We start from the raw sequence: 24,065 nt of genomic DNA, 5'->3' as shown, positions 1-24,065 counted from the left end.
CACATTGCACCCAAAGTAAAAATGAAAAAAAAAAAAAGGAAACAAACCATGAACCTCAGACACCTAAGAACAGAAGGAAGCCTCTCCCACACTCCTACCCTCTTCAAAGACACAATTCTGTAAAAAGGGACGTGCATACCAACTCCTGGGTCACGTCAGTGCATGAGATGCCAGCAGTGCCACACCCGGCCCTGAGTGTCCCAGCCAGTTGCTCTGACTGCAACCCTGGGCCTGGAACCTGCTGGCGGGGGAGCCAGTGAAAGACTTCTTGGGGTGGCTGGGACCTGTGGGCCTTCCGTGCAGCCACCATCGTGTCTCCCCACCCTGTTCTCTCAATCTCCCAAGTAAAATGAATCAAGGAAGCCTGTATTCACATTACAACATGAAAATAGCACCAGAAACTTCAGAGCTAAATTGCTGATACTTGCAGCCGAGAGCTCCGTGTAGGAGGAAGGCTCTAGAGAGGCAACCACACAGGCTGGGGAGGGAGTGTGTGTGTGTGTGGGGGGGGGGTATTGAGGGATAGGAAGGAAGGACCGGCAGGAGCTGGCTGGTCAGCTTTCTCCCTGTCCAAATAGGAACCCGGTTCTCAGGGGTCAAGGTGCACTGGAGACCAGTGCTTCCGTCAGAGGCATGGATAGTGGCTGTCATGACCATATGGTCAGAGATGGCCTGTTGTGCTCTGGGGGCAAGGCAGCTCACGGGCTGCTTTTCTAGGTGGAGAGCCTTCCACTCCCCATTTCATTTGGAAGGCCACTCTGGAATTGCAGCAACAGCAGCAATAAGACTAAGAGGGGCTTGCTGCGGTCTGACCGCGGCTGCCTCAACTTAGTTCCCTGCTAGATGACATGGGGGATGAGCCCTGTTCAAACCTTCAAAGGAGGGGGCACATAGGGTACAAGGTGTGAGCTGCCCTTACTTCAAGTTCTTGGTACTGGAAAAACAGCTGTGTAGTCTCAAAGAGCCTGCAGCTGGCCTGCCCCTTACCCTCACTTTCCAGGTGGAAAGGGATTGCTGTCCATCAGCCCCAGGCCTGCTGAAAGCACTAGAGTCTCAGTTCTAACACCAATGTCTGAGCATTCACATGGTAAATCAGGTGGATTACGATGTGGCCCTCAATCCAGCTATCTCAGAGGACTAACACTTGCCAGTGTAGATAGGAGTCCCTCATTCACTGGGTTCGTCCCCCAGCCCATCTCCCATGCACTCTCTCACTCCTATAAATTACTCAGAAGGGTCCTTTTTTAAAGGGATCTTGAAGCTGGTTAGTCTTTGTCCGAAGAGCTGGCTGAGGAGGTCGTTCTGGGATTCAGCTGTCCAGTACGCTCGGGAGTTGGCATGTTCAGCACCGTGGACAGGTCTTCCCCTCTTGGGGGTCCTATGCAGGGGTCTTACCTGGGAGAACGCCTTGCCCAGCCCATCCTTGCTGCGTCTGAAGTCCCGGTGCATGTGGCTGGGCTCCCCTTTCTGCTGCTCTGAGGGCTGGGACACCGTAGAGTTGCTCTGGCTACTGGGCCTGGGCTTGGCAGGAAGCACACGGCTGGGAGTAGCCTGTTTTCGGGGAGCCCGGGGGGGCTTGTCAGGGACTGAAGGGGCTTTCCCCAAGTTCCCCATACTGCCACTCCTGCTTGGCCCCAGAGTCCGGACCTTTCTCTTCTTCTCTTTACCCTCCCCATCCTCCTTGGGGACCAGGATCCCTTGGGGCCCCTGGTCACCAGCTTCCCTTGGTGCCTTGGGGTACCCTTTGGTCAGGGCTCGAACTGGGGGCTTGTCTGTGGCAGAGCTCTGGCTTGGGCAATTGGGCTTGGCTGGGGTGGTGGCTGTCTCGCTTTGGAGTTGACCACTGGCTGGTTGAGGTTGGCTGCCACCTGCTGTGTTGGTGCTGTGCTGTGGGCCTCCATTACCCTGGGAGCTGGAGCCTGGCTTGACTTTGAGGGCAGTAGGCTTCTGCCTGTCCTCAGTGCCACGGGCTGGCTCTCCAGGTGGGCTGACCATGACCTTCTTCAATTTCACTGGGAACTTGGGTGCTTTGCTGGGGATGGACAGAGCTGGACTGTCCTTTGACGAACTCCGACAGCTTCCATGCTTGGTGGCAGCACCCTTGTGGGAGTGGACTTCTTTGACCCCCTCGACCCCCTCAGGCATCATGTGGCATGTGGACACCTGCCTCTCCTTCTGGAGCAGGGAGGTGGCTTCTGGGCGATGGGAAGGGCCACATTTGCCAGGGGCACTCAGGGTCCTACCTTTCCCTGAGAATGGGTCAACAGCCCTCTGTTCCTCAATGGCTTGGCCTCTGGCCCCTGGCTGGGGCAGAGACTCCTCCAAAGGGAGAGCCTGCTGGAGAAGAGGCCCAGGACTGCCTGGGGAAGCCTCATTTGTGGGGCTGTCCAGGGCTTGGTCTGGCTTGTGGCCATGTTTGCCATCAGCTGAGGCTGCTGGGAAAGGAGACAGAGATGGGAGAAGGAGCTCCTGGGGGTCAGAGGGCAGATTGTTGCTCCTGGCCAGGCGGTCCGCAGGATCTGTGGAGCTCTCTGGGGTCCTGGGCTGCTCCTTCGTCCTGCTGGGAGTTGCCTCTGAGCAGAGCTGGAGCAGGGCTGGGAGGGATGCCTTGTTCAGGGTGGGGCTGCTTCCCAGAGACAGAGGCCTGTCCACAACGGGACCACGGGTGCTGCTGGATGTGGCCACTCTGCGCTGTTTGCTAGGCAGTGAGCCCTCCTGGGCCTTCTGCCCAGGGGTGCCTGGCCTACGCACCCTGCGGAAAGTGAAGGGTTGCTGCCCCCTCCTCAGGTGTTTGTCCATGTGTCGGTCAAACTGCTCCTTCTTGGCAAACGTGTAGTTGCAGGAGCTGCAGACGAAGGACCTCTTGCTGATGTGTGTGACATTGGCACAGAGCTCACAGGCGTATAGTGGGGTGTGCTGCAGCTCCAGCTCCTCCCTCACCCCGTGCTCCCTGGCCAGGTGCACACGCAGCTCACGGGGCTCAGAATAGACCCTTGGGCACTGGGGGCACAGGAAGACGCGCTGTGGGCTATGCACCGCCAGGTGGCGCTGCAGCTTGAAAGGCTTGGGGAACCGCTTGCCGCAGTGGTGGCAGTCCCTGGAGGGGTCCTTGCAGTCCTGGTGCATTGGGAGGGTGTGGAGTAGGGGCTCCTGGTTGGAGCAGGGTTTAGGGGATGGGCTGGGGCACATCTTGGTGGAGCCAGGGAGAGTGGCCGAACTGCTGGGCAGGGTGAGATTTGTGCAGGCTGACGGGCTGTTGTTGGCTAAGTTGCTTTCTGGCATTAAAGTGCCATCCTGGTTTGAGTTGTTGGTACGAACCTTGGGTTTTGCCCTCCCCTTCTCTGTGTGGCCCCCATTTGCTTGGCCAACTGAGCACTTGCCCCTGTGGGGTTTGGATGCCTGCCCCATTATGCTGCTCAGGAAGTGTGTGACAGTGCTGCCCCCCTCCCAGCATCCAGGTGGGTCTCCCAGGGACCTCCGCACTGGCCCCTTTCGGGCGAACTGTAGGGCATGTTCCCGCAGATGCTCGTTGTACATCCAGACGTCGGTCACCTCCCTCAGGCACATGCCACAAGCCCACAGCCCTGCCCGGCCCTGCATGTGCTTCTCCTGCAGGTGCTCCCGCAGCAGCTCCCGAGAGCTGAACCTGCGCTCCACACACATATAGCAGGTGGGGGGTGGTGAGGGGCTGTGGGCCAGTTTGTGCATGTCCAGCTCACCCAGGCCATGAAAACGCTGGAAGCACACCCTGCACTTGTAGGGCGCCCTCCTGGCCTTGGTATTCTGGTCTCTGCCTGGGGCCCTTCTGGCTCCTGCCACCTCCTCTGTTCTTTTGCTCTGTGGCCCCTGGGAATTTGCTGTGGCCTTGAAGTCTAAGCTCACACTGGGGAGAGCCACGGGGTCTTCGCAGGATCCCAGAAAGCACAGATCTTGCATCCCAAGTTTGGTGCTGAGTCTCTCAACCTCCACGGCATTGCCTGGGAGCCTGTAGTCGTAGTGTTCTCGCTCCAGGTTGGGGGGCTCAGGGCTCATGTCTCCGAGAGAAGAGGCAGTCTCCTCGGTGGAGGCCCGCAGCTCCAGGCTTCGCCAAGCTGCGGGGACCATGTGCAGCTCGGGGATATTCTCCGATGGGTGGTTCTTGGCACTGCAGGAGGGTTCCTGCTCAGCACAGTCTGCTTCTGGGTCAGGCTCAAGGGCCCACAGGCTGGGTCCAGGGGCCCAGGGGTCAATGCCAGGAACCTTGCTGCTGAGGAAGCCCTCTAGGAGGAAGGACTCGGGCAGGCCCATGGCCTCGTCACTCCACGGGTCCTCGAGGGACAGGCAGAGGGAGCCTGAGTCACTGAGATCTGTAGGCATGTGGGCAGAGGGCAGAGCAGCACTGCTTTGGAACTCCCCATTGGGCTCCAGCAATGGCGGGGGCTTTGGCTTTTTACAGCGCTTCCCATAAACTCGGGGGTTCTTCTTCCGAGTTAAGCGGCTTCCGAGAGGGAAGAGCTGGGAAAAGGAGGCTTCGTCATCAAACAAACTCAGAGGGTCCCTGAGACCTGGGCTGGGAGCTTCAGGAGTGACACCTTCAGGCTCCTGGACCCCGTTTTCTGGGTTGTGTTGGGCGTCCTGGAGGCAACTGCTGATGGTGCCACCTGCTTCAGAACCACAAGTCTCTGGAGGGCCTGGCAGTCTCCCGGGGGGCTTGTGCCCTTCCCAGTCACCCTGCCCTGACCTGCAGTCAGCCACCCTGCTGTCCCCTGCAGGTATATTCCCAGCTGCCCTTGACAGATCTCTGCAGACAGCCCAAATCCTGGTCTCTCTGGGCTCCCAGCACCCCCTTGTCAAGGCTGCCTTCTGACCCTCCAGCCCTTTCCCAGGAGGCACTCCCTCCATCCTTCCTGGAGGGGTCACCCAGTTCCCAGGTGACTTCTGTGTGGGTGTCTCCGGCAGGTCTGTGACCATGGGGAGAGGCGACTGCATGACCTCTGTCTCCTGCTCTGCCTCCTGTGAGAGGCTGCTGCTCAGAGGGGGTGGGTAATTGACCATCACGGTTGATGGATTCGAGTGGCTTCTATCTGAAATCACATCAGGAGAGACTGGAAGACTGTTCTCCTCCTGGAACCTTCTTGCTCTTGGCTTTCTCGCTTTCTTATTTGATTTCCTCTCTGACTCACTGGGGATATTCACAGACGGTCTACCCCGCCTCTGGCTTCCTCCTCTCTCTGCCTGTTTGGGGCAGGGCTCATTCCTTGGCAGCAAGTCCCACTTCCTGGGCTCTGTAGGCCTCGAGCCCACTCCTTGTTTGACTGGGCCCAGAGGGTGTGGTTCCTGGCTGGGGGCACAGCCTAGTGTTCGCAGAATGCCTAGCCCCTGCCTGAGGTCCTTGGACATCTTGAGGCCTGGGGCATCCTCAGGAGCCCCAGAGCCCTGGATGGGGGGTGACCCAGCAGGGTGGCTGAGGCTGCTCAGCCTGTGCCTCGGTTTCTCCTTTCCAAGAGCCCTGCAGCTTTTCTTCCTAGGTGGGCGGCTCATTTGGGCTGCAGGATCCCCAGTCTGTGGAGTGGGTGCGGCTAGAAGGCTTAGCTGGGAAGTGGCTCCCCTGTGCAGCTTGTGCTTCCTGGCTTTATGGCGACTTAGGCCTGGCCTAGATCGGAAGGTGGCTGAGCAGACCTCGCAGGTCACAGGCTGCCTGCTGGGGCCTTGGTCCTTCCAGTGGTTGTCCTCAGTAGACATGGGCCTCTTTTTGAAGCCACAAGGCTTCTGTTTGGGGTCCTGGGAACATAGAGGGTCCCCCTGGGGCATCTGGTGGAAGACATTTCTGAGGCTCTGGGGGGAGTTGGGCCTGGAATTGCTGGCTGTGTTGCTCAGAGAGGTGGCTCTGTCCTGGTGGAGCTCTTCATAAGGGCAGGTGACCCTTGGACTTCTGGTGCCAGCTCCTGAGGCCTTTGTAATGCTAAGGCTCCCAGTCCCAGATGTCCTAAGGTCCTCTTGGCCCTGTGGGCTGGCCCCCACCCCTCCTTCCAGGCAGGCATGGGGCTCTGGCCCGGCTGTCCTCTGGATGGAAGGGTCAGTGGGCACAGTAGTGGTGCTCTGGCCATTCCTATTTCCTGGGTGTTCTGAGGAGGGGCCCTTGGGCATCCTGTCTGGGCTGGTATTGGGCGTGACTCTCCTGCAGGGGGGGTCTGGCCACTTAGTCCTGGGGCCTCTGACCGCCTCCGTGCCATCTATGGCAGGAATGCCAGGTAGGGCAGGAGCCTTGATGGCCACTCTTGGGGACATGGCCCTCACTGGGGGAGGAGCAGCATCATAGGCAGGAGATCCCCTCAGCCTCTGTTTTCTGGAACCCTCCAGTGGTCTTGACATGTGGCCTTCAGGGTGGTCCCCCACATGGGTGGGTGTGAAAACATTGATGAAGCTGGGCTGGCCCATGGGAGGGTCTTCCAGGGGGCTTTGTTCCCCTAAGAGAGTGCAGCAAGCCCGGCTTTCCTTGTAGTCACAGGGGCTTGTCCTCAAAGGTGAGGGGGTTGCCAGAGACCCCTCAGCCTTAGAGTCTGTGGGATCTGGGGTATACTCAGCCCTTTTCAGAGTTGTGCAGGCAGAGGAATAAGCTGGCAGGTGCTGCATGCTGGTAGGGTCCCCGCAGGATGGAGATGCTGAGAGCAGCCCCCTTAGCTTGCCTGAAAGCCCCGTGGGAGTGTTCTCCTGGACCACGTACTCAAGGTTGCAAGGACCAGGGATGGCTGCAGAAGTGGGCAAGGGGGCACGGCCAGCTGGGTCTCTCATGGGGAGCTCTGGGCTCTCCCCAGGGAATAGCAGGTGCTTCTTAGGGCTTGAACTGGCTGCCTCCTGCATCCAGTCCTCAGGTCCATTTTGGGCATGTGTTGCTGCCAAGGCTGGGGCCAAAGATTCCGATTCCAATTCCGAGGAGGTGGGGCTGGGAGTGGACTGGGCTTCATTCTGAAGGCCCAAGTTTGTCCTGCTTCCCTGAACCGGCCCCCCTAGCTGGTTTTCAGCCCCAGCCAGGCTGTCCTGTTTGGCTTCACGATCATCATTGACTGTGACTGGGTCATCTGCTTTCCCTGGGCTCCCCCAGTTATCTGGTTGAAGTTGACTGGCTTTGTCTTGGCCTTTGAGCTTTTCAGCCTGGCTGAGTGAGCCCAGATGGTCATCTGCCTCTGGCCCCTGTTGACATCTGGTCATTGCAGGGATGGTTGTTATCTGCACACCCTGCTCTGAGCCCTTGGCAGGGCTCTGGGCCATATTCCCACAATCCACACTGTCCCCTTCCACATCTGAGGGGTGGCTCTGTCGAGGGCTCTGGGCATTGGCAAGTGGGGGCCCCTGTATACCCTGGGAGGCATCTTCACTCTCAGCTGCTCTGGCCACCAGTAGCTGGAGTTGACGTAATGGGCTTCCAGAGGGGTCCTGGGGCCTCTTGCCAGGACTGGTGTTGGGCAAGCAAGCAGGACTTGCGGAGGCTCCTGCTGGTACAAACTCCTTGTTATCTCCAGAGCTAGGGCCCCCTACTACTGGGTGTAGGGGACATGCTCCTTTTGGCCCCTCTGTGCTGCTTACAGAATGTCCCTTGAGGACCTCACTGTGACTGGAACCAGAAGGTGGAGCGGCACCCAGATGCAGAACTCCAGCATGCTGAAAAGCCAAATCAGGTGCTAGATGGGCAACAGGGCTGTTGAGTGCTTCCAGCTCAGGAGCGTCTTGGCAGGGCCCCTGTACCTTGCAGGATCCTGGGACCAGCCCTCTCTGAGTGCAAGAAAGAAGCAGCAGGACATCTTCGTTGTGATGGAGTCTGGTGGCCCTGTTATTTTTAGGAAGTAAAGGCTCACGGTTTGGGCTGCACTTTGCTAAATGTCCCCTGTCTGACAGGGGCTTGAGTGGCTCTCCAGGGTCTGGCAGACAGGTTTCTGGGCAGACCCCATGGCCCTCTTCTGCTTTGAGGAGCCCCATCCTGGAGACTCTGGTGTCCTGCACTGGCTGGAAACTGAGGCTAGCCCCAGTGGGGCTGAAAGGAACCCCAGAAACCTGGTCTTTGTGGGTACTAGGGGGTGTGGCTGCTTTTCTGGGGTGAAATGAGGGCCACTCCTCCTGTGGGCTCTCCAGAATCCCCTCCGTGGTGGCCATGGCTGATTCTGCCCCTTTCTGGTGTGGGCTCAGTTCCCCAAGACCAGTGGGGTCAGCTGCAGAGAATGAGTCCTTTTCAGGTGAAGCAGCTTGGTGCGTGGGCAAGGGGGTGCCTGTGCCTGAGTGAATTCTGCCTGTGTTCTGAGCTCTGCGCAGCTCCCTGGGGACCCCGTGGGCACCTTTACTTTCCAGCTGACTTTCTAATTCAGTGACCAATCTTTTGATCTCCAATTCAGCCTCAGACAAGTTGCCCATAAAAGCCATGTTACATTCATTAGCCTTGCAAGGCGAAGGGAGAGGGTTGACAGCCATTGTCCGCTCGTGAGGACACTTCTTACTGAATGCCTTTCCCCCTGAGAGGTCAGGAAAATGGCCCAGATGGCTGGATAGCATTGGAGAAACTTCCTCCAATAGGGACCAGCCCTTCTCAGGCAGAAATGAGGGGTATGGTGGGTCCAGCTGGGGTTTCCTTGGGGGAGGATTGATGCATGTGGATGGCGAGTGTGCATCCCCGTTTCCAGACAGGCTGCTGTAGATGGGGGAATCAAAGGCCCCTGTGGGCAGCCCCGAGAGAAGGGGCGTGGACTCCAAAGTCAGTGGTAATTCGGCTTTGCCTGGGTCTTTGTTGACTGTGTACGGTGGATTCCTGGGAGGTTTTGACTTGAGGGAACTGGCACCCACATCATCCTGGCACAGGTGCATGTTGCTGGCTGGAGGAGTGTCCAGAGCTAAGGGCTTGGAGTACAAGTCTTCACTGAAACAGACAGCCAGGTCTTTGGGTCCAAGGAGCAACTCGCGGTGGGGGCTGCTGTAGGGCTGTGGCCCCTTTATGGCAGCTGGAACCGTGGAGTCTCTGTTAAAAAGAGCTGAGTCACACCCAAGATCAGGGGTCTTTAAAAACAGGATGCTGGCTGTGGGGTAGGCAGTGCTGGTGTTAGTGATAGGCACCAGCAATTCTCCCGGCAGGTAGGCAGGGGGTTCCTCTTCATCATGAGAGATGGGGGGTTCCATGCACCCGCGGTCATTCAGCAGACTGCCTGCATCTGGTGCTGATGAGCTCCTGTGGGGCACCATGGTGTCCTCTTTGCCTGGCTGTGGCTGCTCTGGGGCTGGGGAACAGGGACTTCCTTCCACACAGGTGGACAGAGGAGAGCTAGAAACATCTCTGAGAAGCTTTGTGGTGACAGGTGGAAATTCTTGATGGAAATCCAGCAGTGGAGGGTTTTCCTCTGGGGTCTTGGCACTGGTGGGAATTTGTAGGAGACACTTGGGGTCTCTCTTCTTAGGACCATGTCCAGTCTTAGGGCTTTGAGGTGGGCCCTGGGTCTCAGGGCTCTCACTGGGGCCTGGGCAAGGCATGCCTGGTTTTGTGGTTTCCTGCCTCACAACCTTCCTGGGTTTCTGCTGCTCTCGATCTTCTCTAGAACTCGGGGTCAAGTCTACTTCCTTTCTCTTCTCACCTCGGCGCCACTGCCGGCAGCTGTGGTGGGGCTGGCCTCTGAAGAGGGAGCCCCGTGGCTGCAAGTGGTCCTCCTCCTCAGACTCTGAGGCATAGTCGTATTCCTGGAGCCTGCCATCCAGGGTGCTGGGTGTGGGATTCTCGGGCTCCAGGGAGAAGCACCTGCTCTGACCACGCTGCGCCTGCAGCTTGTGCAGCTGATTCTTTTGTTGCACGATCTTGTGGATGAGCTCCTTGTTCCAGGTGCCATCCCGTGCCTTCCTCTTCCTGGAATCTCTCCCTGGGGACAGTCGGAGGCGCTTGGAGTTCCTGGTCTCTGCTGAAAGGGCCCTACCACAGGGATCTGTGTGGCTCTTGGGGGCTTGGGTCCTGAGGTCCCGGTGGCAAGGTGGGGCTGGCTCAGCCCTGTCACCCTTCCTCCTGGGCCTCAGGCAGGTGGCTCTGGTGCCCCTGCCTGACCTCTTGGCAGGGTTGGCTGTGTCCATCTCTCCCTGGAAAAACTTAAACTGCTTCCCTCTCTTTTGATGGCTGCCCAGGCTGGCCCCATCTGCCTCTGTAGTCACTAGGCCCAGGGATCGGGTTTTAGGCCTGTTGCAGGCTGAGTGGCCTCCGTCCCCAGGGCGGGAAGCCTGGAGCTCCAAGGCTGGGAGCGGGAGCTGAGCTTTGTTCTCTGGTGCGGCCCCCACCCTTGTCTTGGGGGGTAGCCCAGCACTGAGACCTCTGGGGCCAGAAGGTTCTTCGTCGGCAAAGACGTCAATGAAACTGCTGTCGATCTCAGGGTTGTCTGACTGGTATTCCAGGCCATTGAGTGTCTCGGTGATGAGGCTGTCCAGCTTGGCATCATCCTCCAGGTCCAGGTCCGCAGCAGAGAGTGGGAAGGGGGCAGTGGTCAGGCTGGACAAGAAACTTGCCCTCAGGGGGTCATCTTTGCCATCTACCCGGATGTCTGCCCCTAGCAGGAAGGGGACTATCTTGGTATGGCTGAGCAGGCTTGGGTTCCCACTGGCCGCTGCTTTGGGAGAAGCCAGCACAGAGGGGGCAGCGGTGGGTGTGGGGAGCTCTGAGGACTGCCGGTGGCTGTCCTTGGTCCTGGCCAGGAGCACGCTGCAAAACTGTCGGTGGTCCAGGAAGGCAGCCAGGCTGCTGTAGTTGCGGTCGCACTGCTTGCAAGTGAGCAGCACATCCAGCTGGTCCAGGCTGGCGCTGCTGAGAGGGAAGTGGTGGGCAGAGTAGGGGGGTGTCTCCGGGGGGAAGCCCTCCAGCCTCCTGCTGCCCGCCTCGGGGCCCGCACTAGGGAATGGGGCCTCCTCCAGGCATTTGAAGGTGCCCTCGGCCCCCAGCCCCTCTGTGGGGAAAGGGAAGGTCTTGACTGGCTCTGACTGGTAGTGGATGGGGAGGGTGTGTGAGGGCTCGGGGGATGGGAAGGAGCTGCTCTTCTCCTGGGAATGATTGGGGGTGTGGAAGAAGGCAGAAGGCCCTAGTGGGCCAGGGAGCTGGCTTTCCTCTGAGCTGGGGTTGGCTGGGCTGCTGGAGAGTGGTGACAGCGATGAGCAGGTGCTGCTGCCAGCTGTGTTGGTGGCAGGTGAAGGCAGTGGGGACTCACTGGGAGAGGCTGCCACCAGCCTGGGTTGTGGCAGGCCAGAGGTCCCTTGGGGGGAGACCTGGGGCTGGGCTACCCCAAAGAATAGGGGCTGGGCCCCAGGGTCCTGCAGCCCATTGTAGGTGAACAGCCTTGGAGAGCTGCCGCTGTGCTGGCCCGGGCTGTTCCTCGGCACTGCCAGCTTCTCCCCCAGCCCAGGTGTCTTGCTGGCAGTGACCAGGGTTATATGGCTGCCCCCCTTCCACTCAGGGGTGCCTGGGGGAAAAGGCAGCTGACTCAGCACCTCCACTTCATGGGGTCTGGGCCCAGTGGCTGGGAGCACCTGGGGCCAGGGCAGTGGGGGGTTCTGGGGCAGGCCAAGCTGCTGGCCTGGGCTTGGCTGGCCTTCAAAGAACGCACTCCTGGTAGTGGCTGGGGGGCCCAGGGGAGGTGTGGGGTAAGGGGCTGTGGTGGGATCCCACAGCTGGGGCAGTCTGGTTGGTGGGGGCCCAGGGGTGGCCAACTCTGTGTCCAGAGACCCAGGACTGGTGCCCACCCCACTGGCTCCTGGGCTTCCATATGGTTGCCCAGGAAAGTGCCTCTGGGGCAGAGAGTTTGGGGGTCCCCTGGGGCTCCCCAGCCCATTGTGGGCTGAAGGTGGTCTCTCAGAGAGGGCTTTGGTCAGGCTCTTGTGCAAACTGTCTGGCAAAGTGGCTGTGCTCTCTGAGAAGGGGCTGGGGGCGGGGTGAGCAGCACCAGATTGGGGGAGGGCATGGCTGAGGTCACTGGGGGGGTCAAGGTGTCTGGGCTGGCTGGGGTAGTAAGGTGGGGGTGGAGGAGCAGGGTGGGTGGGCAGGGGGTAGGTCGAGACTGTGCCCACAGCCTCCTCCTGCCACTCTCCCCGAGGCTGGTGGAAGGCAAACACCAGTGCCCTGTCCGAGTAATCAGGCCTCACTGTGTCCTTGGGGCAGGACTTTGGGCTGACCCCGTGCAGCACTGGGAAGGAGAACTGGAAGGAGGCCACCCTGGGGCTGCTGCCTTCAGGAAAGGGCTCCGGCTCTGTGGGGAGGACCCTAAAACTAGCACCTGGTAAGTTGTTTTCAGCAGTGGGAGGCCAGGCATCGGCCCCACTGGCCTGGAGTTCTGAGTAGGAGGCTGGCCTGCAGGGGCTGGCGTCACTGCTCTGGGGGGCCCTAAGGGGTGGGGGCCCTGGTGTGGCACTTGGTGAGGTATAACTGGTGGAGGTAAAGCTGGAGGGGGTCTCCTGGAAGCACCTTTGGAAGCTGAGTTCTTCTGGGGCAGGAGGGGCCTCTGCCTCTGGGGGCCCAGGGGCTTCATGCTGTGGGCCCTCAGGGGTTTCTTCCGGGGCGGGTCTGGCCCTTGAGCCTGAAATGCTCAGAGTATAGAGCTGCTGGGGGCTGCCGTCTGCCCTGCCTGCATGCCGTGTGGGAGCCTGTGTTTGGCTCCTCTCTAGTGGGGTCCGGGGGCTGCCACCCTTTCTGGGGGAGCTGCTTAGAGGCTGGGTTCTCAGGAGGGGGGCCTTGGGCTCTACCTCCCTAGCCTGCCCAGGTTGGGTATCTGGGGGTTCCAGGGCCTGTGCCCCACTGCCCGCCTCCCGAGTGGCCTTGGCAGTCCCGCTGGCTGGGGTGCTGTCCTCGCTGGGGGGCTGTGTGGCTGTGCCACTGGCCATGCTGCTGGTTGTTTCGCAGGACTGTAGGCCTCCGGTCATGGTTGGGGCTGGAACTCCACGGGGCTGCTCCCCAGGCATGGCCCCTCTGTCCGGGCGCTAGGAGGATGTGGTGGTCCGAGGAGGTCTGTGGGGAGTGGGCTGGGGGGCTATCCTCGCCCCTCGGGGGGCCCTGGAGAAGCCTGCTCTCATGGTCCTGGGTGGAACCTGAAGGGAAAAAGACAGAAGTGAGTAAGGAGCCGTAGAGGCTCCCTGGCCCCCACGGAAGCTGTGACAGGCTGGGAGTGGAAGCAGCTGGCACAAAGCCCTGACCTTTAGAGAGAAGAACTCAGGTCTGATGGCACTTTGAGAGACAAAAGGAGAAAAGCGTTCCTGCCAGACTGCGCATGGGGTTGGGGGGAGAGGGACAGAAAGAGAAAGAAAGATCATGCTGTTTGGGGCCTGAGGGTTTCAGAAGACCCCTGGCCACCTCAGAGCAGCCCTGTTTGACTTTGGCCAGGTTGTGAGCGAAAGGCCCCAAACCTACAGATGCCCCATGGTGGGGATAACAGGCACCTGCTGGCTATCTGTGTGGCCTGAGCTACAGCCCAGGTGGGGTCAGGGGACAGCCCAGGCAGGACAGAGGAGGGACCTCATATCAGAGGCTGAGTCGGGAAATAAGGAGTGAGGCTGTACATGCCTGAGTCTGGCCTGAGGCTCACACTGGGTCCTGTGATGGTCTTGCAGCTGGTGGGCACAGGGCAGCCTCAAACCACTTGCTCTGGAGACCCATAGTCACTCCCAGGGTGGGGTCTGTATCTGTATTTCTAGGCAGCGCCAGGCACTGCTGGTGCTCCCTCGCTGTGTTTGGAGACGCGCCCAGGGATCATACCCACTGAGGAAGGGTGCTCATCCTGATTTGGGGTACAAACATCTCTGTCGCTGCTGGGGGGGATGGTTCCAGTACTGGCCAGCAGAGGTTGCCACACTGTCCCCCTCACCCACTGTCAGCCCTGTGGACCCTCCCCTATCTCAGTAGTCTGGGTGCCCCTCTCCTCCTAAGCAGAGGTCTCACCCCTTCTTCTGGGCCCCACTGCATGGGGCCAGCCCTCCGCTCCTCTTTCCATCTCAAGACTAGGAGACCTTGGGGCAAGGTCTTGTGGGTGAAGGTTGTTGAATGAATGGATAACAGCAGTAACAGCAGCATGAGCTCCTCTTGAGTGTTTGGCTGGGGGCTGGGGGCTGGGGGCTGAGCACTTTCCAGCAATCACTTCTGTTCTCACAGTGGCTCTGGAGGCCAGAGCCATTAGAGCTCTGGGGAGGTGAGTAACTTGCCCACGGCCTCGAAGCTGGTGGAGGGCACTGGGGTCCCCAGGACAGACCCCCTCCAGCCGTACCACACATGGTCTGGACACCTGACCGGGCCCGGCTGGGCCCAGCCCCTAACGAAGCCCCTTGCAAGAGAGGGTGTCAGCCCTCCACTGCACTGGCCCATTGTGGGGCCTGAGACTGGCCCCTCAGCCTCCCTGAGCCTGGAAAGTGGGGGCAATATGATAGGTCCCTTGTGGATTATCTGCTCTTTGTGTGGTTTTCTGACTATTGTTTCTGCCCAAGCCTGGGGCTCCCAACCTGGGGGGCCTGTCTTGTCCCCATAGCACGGAGTGTGGCACACCATAGTAGGCACTCCAGAGTGAGGAAAGGTCAGTTTCCATGCCCTTGAAAGAGGGGTGGTAACAGTGCCACTCTTACCAGGTCATTCTAAGGTTCAACATTCTTGTGACCTGGCATGGTGCCTGGCATGCAGTGGTACTACCTTTTTGCACCTCCCCAGGCTCAGTGTCCCCCCTGTGCATGGGGTCATGAGGTTGTTTCTCCAGGGGTATTGCTGGAGGCCTCCAGGCTACAGCAGTACCTCGAGTGGGGCCACCTGGGCCACCCTGAGTGGGCTTAGGGGCAGAAGCCTCTGACCCCATGGCCTCACCTGCTCTCAGAGCCACCCAAAGCTTCCCAGTAGCCCCAAGCTCTGCCCAGAAAGCTCCCCATTGGGGCTCAAGGAGGTAGATCACATTACTAAGAATGCTGTCCCTGAGGAAGGGTTGTTCCAGTTTGCCCCACTGCTGGCAGGCTGGGCCGCATGGCTCCATTCAGCCACTAGCTGGGAGCAGTGGTGACTCATGCTACTTCTGAGCAGAGACTGTTAGAGCAGAGACCCGGAAACCTGCTTTGCCGCCTTTTTTAGGGCTGAGGTCACAAGCTGTGGCCAGGCGATGGGCTAACTGCCTGGTCGCTGGTGGGGCACTCACTGTCCATCTCTGGGCTCCCTCCCCCACCAGCCAAGGGGGAGGGGTCAGCCCAGGTTATCTTGAAGGGTCCATTTGTTGCCAGCAGCCAGAACCACCTTCTCTTGGTAGGAAGGGCAGTCACTGGGACCGACCCCTTGTTCATGCATTTGCACTCACAAGAACACTTCTGGACATCGGCCCTATGCCCAGCATTCATGGGAGGAGATAGACTGCAGCTTTGGGTCTTTGGCCCTGGCTCAGAGCTCCTGTAGGGCCACAGAGGCTGAGCATGGGGGATGGCAGGGAATGGCAGGGAGTGGCAGGGAGTGGCAATTATTGAGTACCTACTGCATGCTAGGTGGAATTGAACTTGGGGCCTGGGGAGCTGAGGAGGGAGCTCCTGCATAGCTGGCACCAGAGGAGGCTTCCTAGAGGAGATGGCATCTGTTCTGGCCACCTGGACGGAGAGGGCATGCAGGGGTGAGAACTGTGAGCACAGGCAGGTGCAGGATTGCTTGGAAAAACTGGGAGAAAAAGTTCTGTGCCCCGGGAAGGAATTATGGGGAGCTGGGTCAGTTCCTGAAGGATAGTGAGGCCCTTACAGGGTGGGCAAATGGAGCCCCAAGTGAGCCAGCATCCAGGTTGCAGCCAGCAGCTTGGGCAAGGTGGCCTGCCTTTCTGTGTATACTGACCCAGACCAGGGAGTCTCCTGGGGGGTCCCCTTCGTTACTGGCTCCAGAGACACCCCACAGGGAACTCTCTTTACCCAGCTGCAGGGTGGTGATCCAGCAAAAGTCAGGCCAAGAGCCGGCTCTGACCCAGCTGGTGGTTGGTGTCAGGCCCTCCCTAGGAGTAGGAGGGGGTCTGGCCTGAAGGCCCTACCCTTCTGAACTTCTCAGGCAGCTTAAGGGGGCGGGACCCAGGCCGACTTCTAGACCAGGCCCAGAACTCAAACTGCAACAGACAGTGGAGTCCATGGGTCAAGCGTGCAGAGGTGCTGAGGGCCTCTGACCTTGCAGGACCTCCTTCACCTGCCCCTGAACAGGCTGCTACTAGGACATGACAGGAGACAGGAAGCCCTGGGACCTGGGCCTCCCCACTGCTTCCAGAGCTTGTCAGGGGGTGGCAGGTGAGGCCAGGGTAGTCACTAGACAGTGAGCCCCGCAGGTCCAGGCTCTAAGCAGCCTCAGAGGTGGGTTCTGGTTCTGGTTCCCCTGCGGGTGTTGGCTGCACATCCCCAGGCATCTCTCTAAGCCTTGGTCAGTCTCGGTGTCTCCTCCATGATCCAGGAATAACACTGGAACCTATCTCAAAGGGTGTGGCAAAGGAGGACCAGTGAATAACCTTTTCATACAGCATCTAGCAGAGAGTGTGGTGGGGCCAGTACTTTCCTGTTAGTACCGTGACTGTTGAGTCCTGTCACCCTCTTGCCCCAATTTGCTCATCAGCACAAAGGAGATGGAGTGAGGAGACTACGGGAAGGGGACTGTGGGGGAAGGCTGGGTGGGGTGAAAAAAATGGGAAGAAGTTGCTAATTTGTTGTTGGTTTGAAACAGCTGTGTCCCAGGCTGCCCTCAGATCTGAGGCCTGACTTGCTGGTCCCCAGAGAACTTGAAGCAATAAGTTGCCACTGCCACCCCGAACAGTCCTCTCACCCAGCTCCGGGCCTGGTTAGGAATCATGTGTCGGTCCCAGACAGCTGGCTCGGGGGGCTGATCTCTGAGGGAGGCTGCTGGCATCCCCAATTATTGCCTGAGTGGGGAGGCGGGAGGAGCTGGCCCGGGTGGGGCGGGTGGGGATGCTGGGTCGAGGGCATCTCTGGCTGGGTGGTGACCGGCTGTCCTCTTCTACATACCTGGGGAGTCAGGCCCTCAGCTGGGTCGCCACACAGTTTCCTGAGGAATGAGGACTTCTTGGCTGCAAGGAAAATGGAAATCATGTCAGAATCCAAGGGGTGCCAGGCTGAGGAGCTACTCCCAGGCAAGCCCCCCACAACGCCATGAAGAGCCAGAGGGCCCCAGGGGGCCAGGAACCCAGCAAGGAGAGATGGTGAGCTCAGGAGGACAGCAGACAGCTCAACCTGGCCTGGGAGCCCGGCAGCATTGGGGTCAGCCAGCTGCCTTTGCCCCAAGTTTGGTGATTATTTTACATTTCTTTTCATTACATCCTTATGCATAGGCTACACATTCGTTTGGCTCCCAAACTTGAAACAGTGTTCAAAGGTCTGCAGTGAGAATTCTCATCCTGTCCCAGCTGGTCCTCTTGCACCATCCTGCTCTGTAAGCACTTGGGAACTTCTTATGTTTCCTTCCAGAGTTTCTTGATGTAAACACCAGTAAATCCCATTTCCCCCCTTCTTCAACAAAAGAGAGTCTATGCCACTCACAGTTCCAAACCTTTTTTTGCATTTAACAACGCATCTTGCAGGCAATTCTGCAGCACTCCATAGATTCCTGTCTCCCCATCCATCTCTCCATCACAGACAGCTACAGAATACTCTGCAGGATGGATGGGTAGCTATTGGTGTATCCAGACCCCTCCAGATGGACACTGGGTTGTCCTACATTGGGCCTCACAAGCAACAGAGCAATGACTTTGCGTGCCAGTGAGGCCTACGGGGTAAACTCTAAGAATAGAGATGGTGGGGTCAAAGGGCAAGTGCATTTGTGATTTGAAGAGATATTGTCAAGTTAATCCCTGTGGTGGTTTTAAAATATGGCCACAAAATTTTTAATCTCCTTCCTTGAAAAGGTGGGGCCCAGTTCCCTTTTATCAAATGTGGGCTGGACCTGGTGACTTGCTGCTTATGAACAAAATGTGGTGGAAGTGAGGGTGTTAGACTTCAGAAATTAGGTAATAAAGGGCACAGTGGCCTTGCTCCCTGTTTGATGGCTCTCTCGGGTGAGCCATGCTGTGTGGGCACACAGCAACCCTGTGGAGGGTCCATGTGGGGAGGAACTGAGGCCTTCTGCCCACAGCTATGTGAAGAGCCACCTCAGAAGTGGCTCCTCTAGCCCCAGTTGAGCCTTCAGATGAGACTGCAGCCCCTGCTGACATTCCAGCTGCAACTTCTTGAGAGGCCCTGAGCCAGACTACCAGCTGAGACGGTGCCCAAATTCCAGACCCATAGAAACTGTAGATAACAACTGTATTGTTTTAAGCTGTTATTTGTTACACAGCAACAGACAACTAATCTCTTAGCACAACCCTGTGGGGTTACACCAACTTGCAGTCCTCATGACAAAGCAGAGAATCCCAGGCTTTCACGTATGTCCTGGCCTCACAGTGAGCCCTTTCCCGGGGGAGATGGCAGCTGAGGCCTGGGGAGGGGGTGGGACCCAGGAGGCCACTGGTGACCCAGTGGAAGAGCTTTCACTATATCTTCTCATTCATTCATCCACTCATGCACTCACGCCCAGGTCTGCATGTTTGTGGCAGATGCAACACTAGGCACGGGTGTACAGCAGGGAGTGACTGATCCATGGCCTCTGCCACATGGAGCTTATAGGAAAAGTCAATAGACAACTACAGATGAGGAAACCGAGGCTCAGAAAAGTGGTGCACTTGTCCAAGTCACACAGCACACAGTGAAGCACAGAGGGAGGTGAAGCAGGCCTGCCCCATGGTAGACAGGGTGGCTCTATACCTTGGTCCTGCCTCAGTGGCCCCTTCCCATCCCTGGGGTGTTCTGCCTCCACATGACAAGTCTGTGGACGAAGCTTGGTCCCCCATTGTCCTCTTTCCTCAGCCTCAGGACAGTGGCCCCGACGTCTGCCTGCAGCACCCAGGTCTCTTGATGCCAGCGGCCCCTCCAAGGGTTTAAAGACCAGGCTCTAGTGCTCAGACCACAGGGCAGGTGTGGGGCCATGTATGCCCTAGGTCTCGGGTTCCTACCCCCACCCAGGCTCTTGGCAAAGCCCCTTGGTGAGCATTGGTGTGGGTTTCAGTAGCCTGGGGCCCCTTTGAAGTTGGGAGATCCAATCCCGCAGATCCGGGGCTGCCCCAGGGAACCCCAGGAGTGCAGGCATCTCCTTTCCCTCAGAAACACTACCTGGCTCCTACCCTAACAGGCCCAGTCCCAGAGCTCCAGGTAACTCAAGACCACAGTGGTGCTAGTTGGCTCCAGCCCGGGGTGTTGGCGGCTGCTCCTGGTGAGGGTAGTCCTGCTGCAGGCCTGGGCCCCTGCCCCCCCTGTGCCCCTCTCCGTGGCCCCTGGCCCTTTGCACAGTGTCTGGCCTCTGCTCCTGACCCTCTACCCTCACCTCCTCTTTCAACCTTCCTTGTATTAGCTGCAGTCTCCGTGCTAGAACCGGGCTCCCCTCCCCTCACCTCCATCAGTCCGTGCCAGCCCTTCCTCTGCAGTCCATCTCAGGACCTTTGCCTCAGCAGCTTCCCCCACCTAGGGCGCCTCCTCCCTTCTTTCTGGTCTTCTGATTCTCACCCACTTGCAGGGGCCCATGCAGGCTCTGCTGGGCTGGGCCCGCATCCTGGCTTCAGCTCTCCTAGGCTGTGGGGCCAGGGCTAGTCTGAGTCTCTCTGAGCAGTTTTTTCACTGTCAAAATGGGGGTAATCAAAGTCCTGACCCCTAAGGGTTGTTGGGGACGATTAAAAGGGACAGCACACCTAAATCATTCACACAGACTGGCTACAACAAGCCCTCAGTGGCGTTTTGCTCTGAATGTGGTCACTACTCTTCTGCATTCTCTCCAGTCCACCTCTTTCAAGAAGCCTTCCCTGCTGTGTGTGGAGTCCACCTGAGAGGTGTTTGTTCAGGAGGCAGCGCTTCACCCAGCAGTTGCCACTGACCTCATAAACTCTCAAAGCAGGACTGTCTTCCGACATCCTGGTGGTCTGGGGCAGCTCTGCGCCCAGGATGGCCCTGTCCAGTCAGAGCTCCACGTGTGACCCTGGGCCTCTTGGCCTCAGTTTCCCCATCTATAAACAAGGGGTTAAACCTGAGGGCTCCTCGGGCCCATCCACGTCCATTTTTCATGACCAGTGATGGCTGCTCATGGCCTCCAGACGGCACCCAAGCTCCACTCCTTGTCCTACAGTCTCTTTAGCCCCCCATGCTGCCCACCTGCCTAGAGTGACTTTAAATCTCCCGCTTCTCTCATCAAGGATGAACTGTACCTTCTTAAAGGGCAGTGACTGGGCCTTCCCACGTTCCACCCTGCCAGAGAGCTAGGTGTTGGCCCTCCTCATCATGGCAGAGGAAGCCACGTCTGCTCTTTCATCCCCCTATCCTGGCTGTCATGGTCGAACACCTGTGTCCCCAAATCTATGCGTTGAAGCCCCAACTCCCAGTATATTTGGAGGTGCTGCTTTTTGAGGTGCTTAGGGTCAGAGGAAGCTGTGAGGTGGGCTAATTCTCTGGGATAGCCCCTTAGAGGAGGGGCCCCTCAGGGCCCACACTGGCCTTTGCTGGTCCCTTTGCAGGTGTGGGGCCACGTGCGGGGCAGATGCGCGGGCTCAGCGCTGGGCATAGGACAAGCACAGAGAGGGAAGTTGGTGGGGTCAGGTGGGCACCGGGAGGTGGCAACAGGTTGCAAATTCAGGCACTGTTTGCTTTTCTGTCTTCATTTTGCCCCCTCCCCACAGAGCTGTCAGTGCCAGGAGCCAGCAAGTGGTAAGGACAATGACCGCGACAACGTCCACGCACTTGTCATGCTCTCTGTGTTCATTTCTTACTTGGTCTCCATGGCTACCTCACAAGGTTGGCACTGCTTTCCAAATTTACAGATGGGAGAATGAGGCATGAAGAGGGAGGCATCTCTTGCCAGGTCACGTAGCCCAAGGGAGGTGCAGCTGTGCCTGGCGCAGGTATGGCTTGAGTTTGAGCAGAAAAAGCAGCTGTGGATTGTAAACGGGGCAGATAGGGAGCGGGGCTCTGGGGGAGGGTGGTGAGCACAGGGCCTCTGTGAGGAGGGAACCCTCAGCCATTCATGGCTGGGCCTTGGTTAAGGGGCTCTCAAACACAGAGTGAGTGGGGGTGGGGAGTCCTGCCTGGGAGGCCAGGGTGGGCGCATGTGGTGCTGGAGAGGGGATGGGCTGGTTTGGGCTTTATCTGCAGGTAAAGGGAGGCCACAGAAGGATGCTATGGACATGCATGGGGCTCATGTCCACACCCAACCCCAAGGCCCTGCTTCCCTTTCTAGATACCAAACAGGAGGAAAGACATATGTGCCACTGGGCAGAATTGGCTGGGAAGGGCAGGAGGGCTCCAGCCTGACCTGGGTGCAGCTGGGAAAACTGAGGCAGGCTCACAGCAGACACAGGCCTATCTAAGGGCACATGGCGAGTAGACCCTGCTGCCCCCTGGCAGGTCACCCCCTGGCCTCTAGGAGGCCCCTGTTCAGCCTGGGTCTAGCTCAGCCTCTCTTATTGTCGATCCCTGATGTACTTTGTACCCTCTCGAGCCATCTGAGCTGCCTCCCTGGGCACTAGCCTGGCCACCTGGCCTCCCTGAGCCTGTGCAAGGCTGGCCTGAGGCTTGGTCTGGCCCCTCTGAAGGCCAGCCTGCTCCCAAAAGGTGTGGTGGGTGAAGCCATGTCCCTTGCATGCCAGCTCTGCTAGACAGGGGCCTCTGCTTCCAGATCATTCTCAACAAGCACAACTGGGAGAAGTGAGAGGAGCACAGCTCTGCCCACTCCCCTGTGACGTCTTGCCCAGTGGTGCCACTCTTTTGGTGCCCCCCACCCATCCCGGCCTCTTTCTCAGCCGGCTAAGCAGCCAGAATGGTCTGAGACCTGGGGCAGCCAAGCATAGTGGAGTGACCCAGAACGGTTCTCATGGGGCTTCCAGTCGGCTGTCCTTGCTCTAAGGGGCTGTTGTGTGGCCCATTCTGACATTTATTTCACAAATACCCTCCTTTCCTTTTCCTTCAAATGCTGCCGCTTTGCTTAGAAACTATCTGTTACCCAAGCACGCAGATAAACCTCTGCAGGTAAAATTATATCTGAGATATGGCCTGAGGGTATGTTTAAGAATACGGTGCAAATTATCAGCTGCATTTATCTTAATTACTTTGGGGGAAAGTGGAGGCTCACGTTGGAAGGGGCTGGGAAGCAGGCATTTGTCCCACCTTATCGGGTGCATATTTGAGATCCTTTAACAGAAGGAAGATAAGAGGAACACGCGGGGAGAAAATGATGTCTTCGAAAATGACAGGGAGGCGCTGGGAGGGGTGATGGTGGCGGGATGTGTGCTTAAAGACAGGGCCTGGTGCCCCTGCAGGCTGGCACGACACCAGCCACTCTCTCCGTCCTTTTGTGTCCCAAGGACAGACTTTGGGGTGCACGACAGTGCTGCTGATAGCAGCTCTTCATTTCCCAGACTGGAAGTGCCAGCTCTTCAGGAGGTGGTTGGTGCCTCCTATGGCGCCTGATGGCCAGCCGGAGCCCTGCCCGAGCTCCTCCTAGAAGGATCCTGAAGCCCTACCCGGGCACCACAAGCCTTCATTCCAGACGCGACCGAAGAGCAGGACCTTATTCTGAGAGCGGTGGTGGGAGCCCTGGCACTTCCAGGAGGGCCTGGCGGGGTCCGACTGATATTTTACAGGATTGTGCTGTCTGGGAGTGCAGAAAGGTTCGGGGGCGGGGTGGATGTGGGAGGAGATCGAGCTGGCTGCCGGTATCCTGCTCTGCCCCAGAAGCCTCTCCCCAAGCCTCCCGTTTCTGGACAGCAGGGACCTTGCCTGGGGCATCTTGACGGCCCCTGTGGATCTGGAAAGTGCTGGCTGGCTCAGCTGGCCACCCCCCATGAGGGCTGCTAGAAATGCAAGGCAGGATTCCCAGTCTGGTCCCCAGCCCAGCCACGGGCTGTCCTGACACCTGCAGTGACTGGCACTGTCTGGAACCCTGGACACTTGCTGTCTAGGGTGGGAGGGACCTGGCTCTCTAGGGGTCCTTGGTACCCTCACCTGCAAGACAGGAATAACCTTACAGTTCCCCACAGGCTGAGCAGGAAAGGGCCAAGCAGTGAGATTGGGGACCTCAAAGAAAGAGGTGTGGAATACTACGTGAAGTCAAGGTGCCGGGGACCCTGACAACAGACATCAGTGCTTGTGTGCGTGTTGCAGGGAGGCACTGCAGAGAACCCTGTGCCTTTGCCCCCAAGCTCCTGGTTCAGGCACCCATACACCCGAGGGGCCTACATGCTGTGCTGCCTGGATCCTCCTGCCCTGCTGCCCTCTGCCTGCCCCACTACCCTCCCAGGCACCTACTCAACCTCTGTCACCCTCCACGTTGTTGCACTCCAGGAATGCTCCTGCCTTAGGTCCTTGCACCCATTGTTCCCTTTCCAGGATGTGCCTCCCTTCCCTCCTCTTCTGGTCTAGCGTCAATGCCACCTCCTCCAGGAGGCCCTCCCTGACCGAAGAGCTAGACTAGCTACTGCCCAAGATCACTTTCTGCCACTCCAAGGCTTGCTTGTCAGTTTCTCATGGAATGTCCTGTTCCTGCACCGGTGCTATTGGCTTACTGCTGCACTCTTCCCCCTCCCCACCCAGGCAGCACCTAGGCCACACTGGTTCAGGCCCCACTCTCCGCCCCTTCCTGGGCTGACACAGGCTGGCGGGGTCCCAGGTCTGGCTGGTCTTGCTGCTAGCCTCCCTGGGGGCCTCAGGAAGGCCCTGCAGTCCTCAGTGTGCCCATCTTTGAAGTGGAGGCACCCCCACCCACCACCACACAACATCACAGAGCAGGATGAGACACATGTTGGGGAACCCGGGGCCCAGCCTCATGGAGGGAGGCTGCCCAGAACTGTCATTCCTGGGGCTCCCTGGGGTCTTCTTCTTGGACCTGGGGCTCCCAGTCTGAGGGACCAAAAAGGGAGATCTTGGGGGCCAACGGGGGTGGAGTGCAGGGCAGGGCCAGGTCCCCCTCTCAGCACACACGTGTTCACACATGTGTACGTGGCATATACACACGTACACATGCACACATCCTCACC

At 58.6% G+C, this 24,065-nt stretch overlaps 1 protein-coding gene across 1 annotated transcript in view; it reads right to left on the bottom strand.

Moving 5' to 3' along the window:
• Positions 1–924: 924 nt before the first annotated feature.
• Positions 925–24,065, bottom strand: part of ZNF469 (zinc finger protein 469) — a 51,364-nt gene continuing 28,223 nt past the window's right edge. Inside the window, exons 2-3 of the mRNA XM_053914651.1 lie at positions 16,969–17,030; positions 925–13,059 (exon numbers count right to left, since the gene is read on the bottom strand). Coding sequence (XP_053770626.1) covers positions 1,225–12,933 — 11,709 coding nt within the window. The 5' untranslated portion in view covers positions 12,934–13,059; positions 16,969–17,030 and the 3' untranslated portion in view covers positions 925–1,224. The remainder of the gene's footprint in view (positions 13,060–16,968; positions 17,031–24,065) is intronic.

This window comes from Desmodus rotundus, chromosome 12 (genome assembly GCF_022682495.2).
Source record: "Desmodus rotundus isolate HL8 chromosome 12, HLdesRot8A.1, whole genome shotgun sequence".
Classification (NCBI taxonomy): Eukaryota; Metazoa; Chordata; class Mammalia; order Chiroptera; family Phyllostomidae; genus Desmodus; species Desmodus rotundus.
The sequence above is the reverse complement of the archived record's forward strand: the minus strand, read 5'-3'. Positions and strand labels throughout refer to the sequence as shown.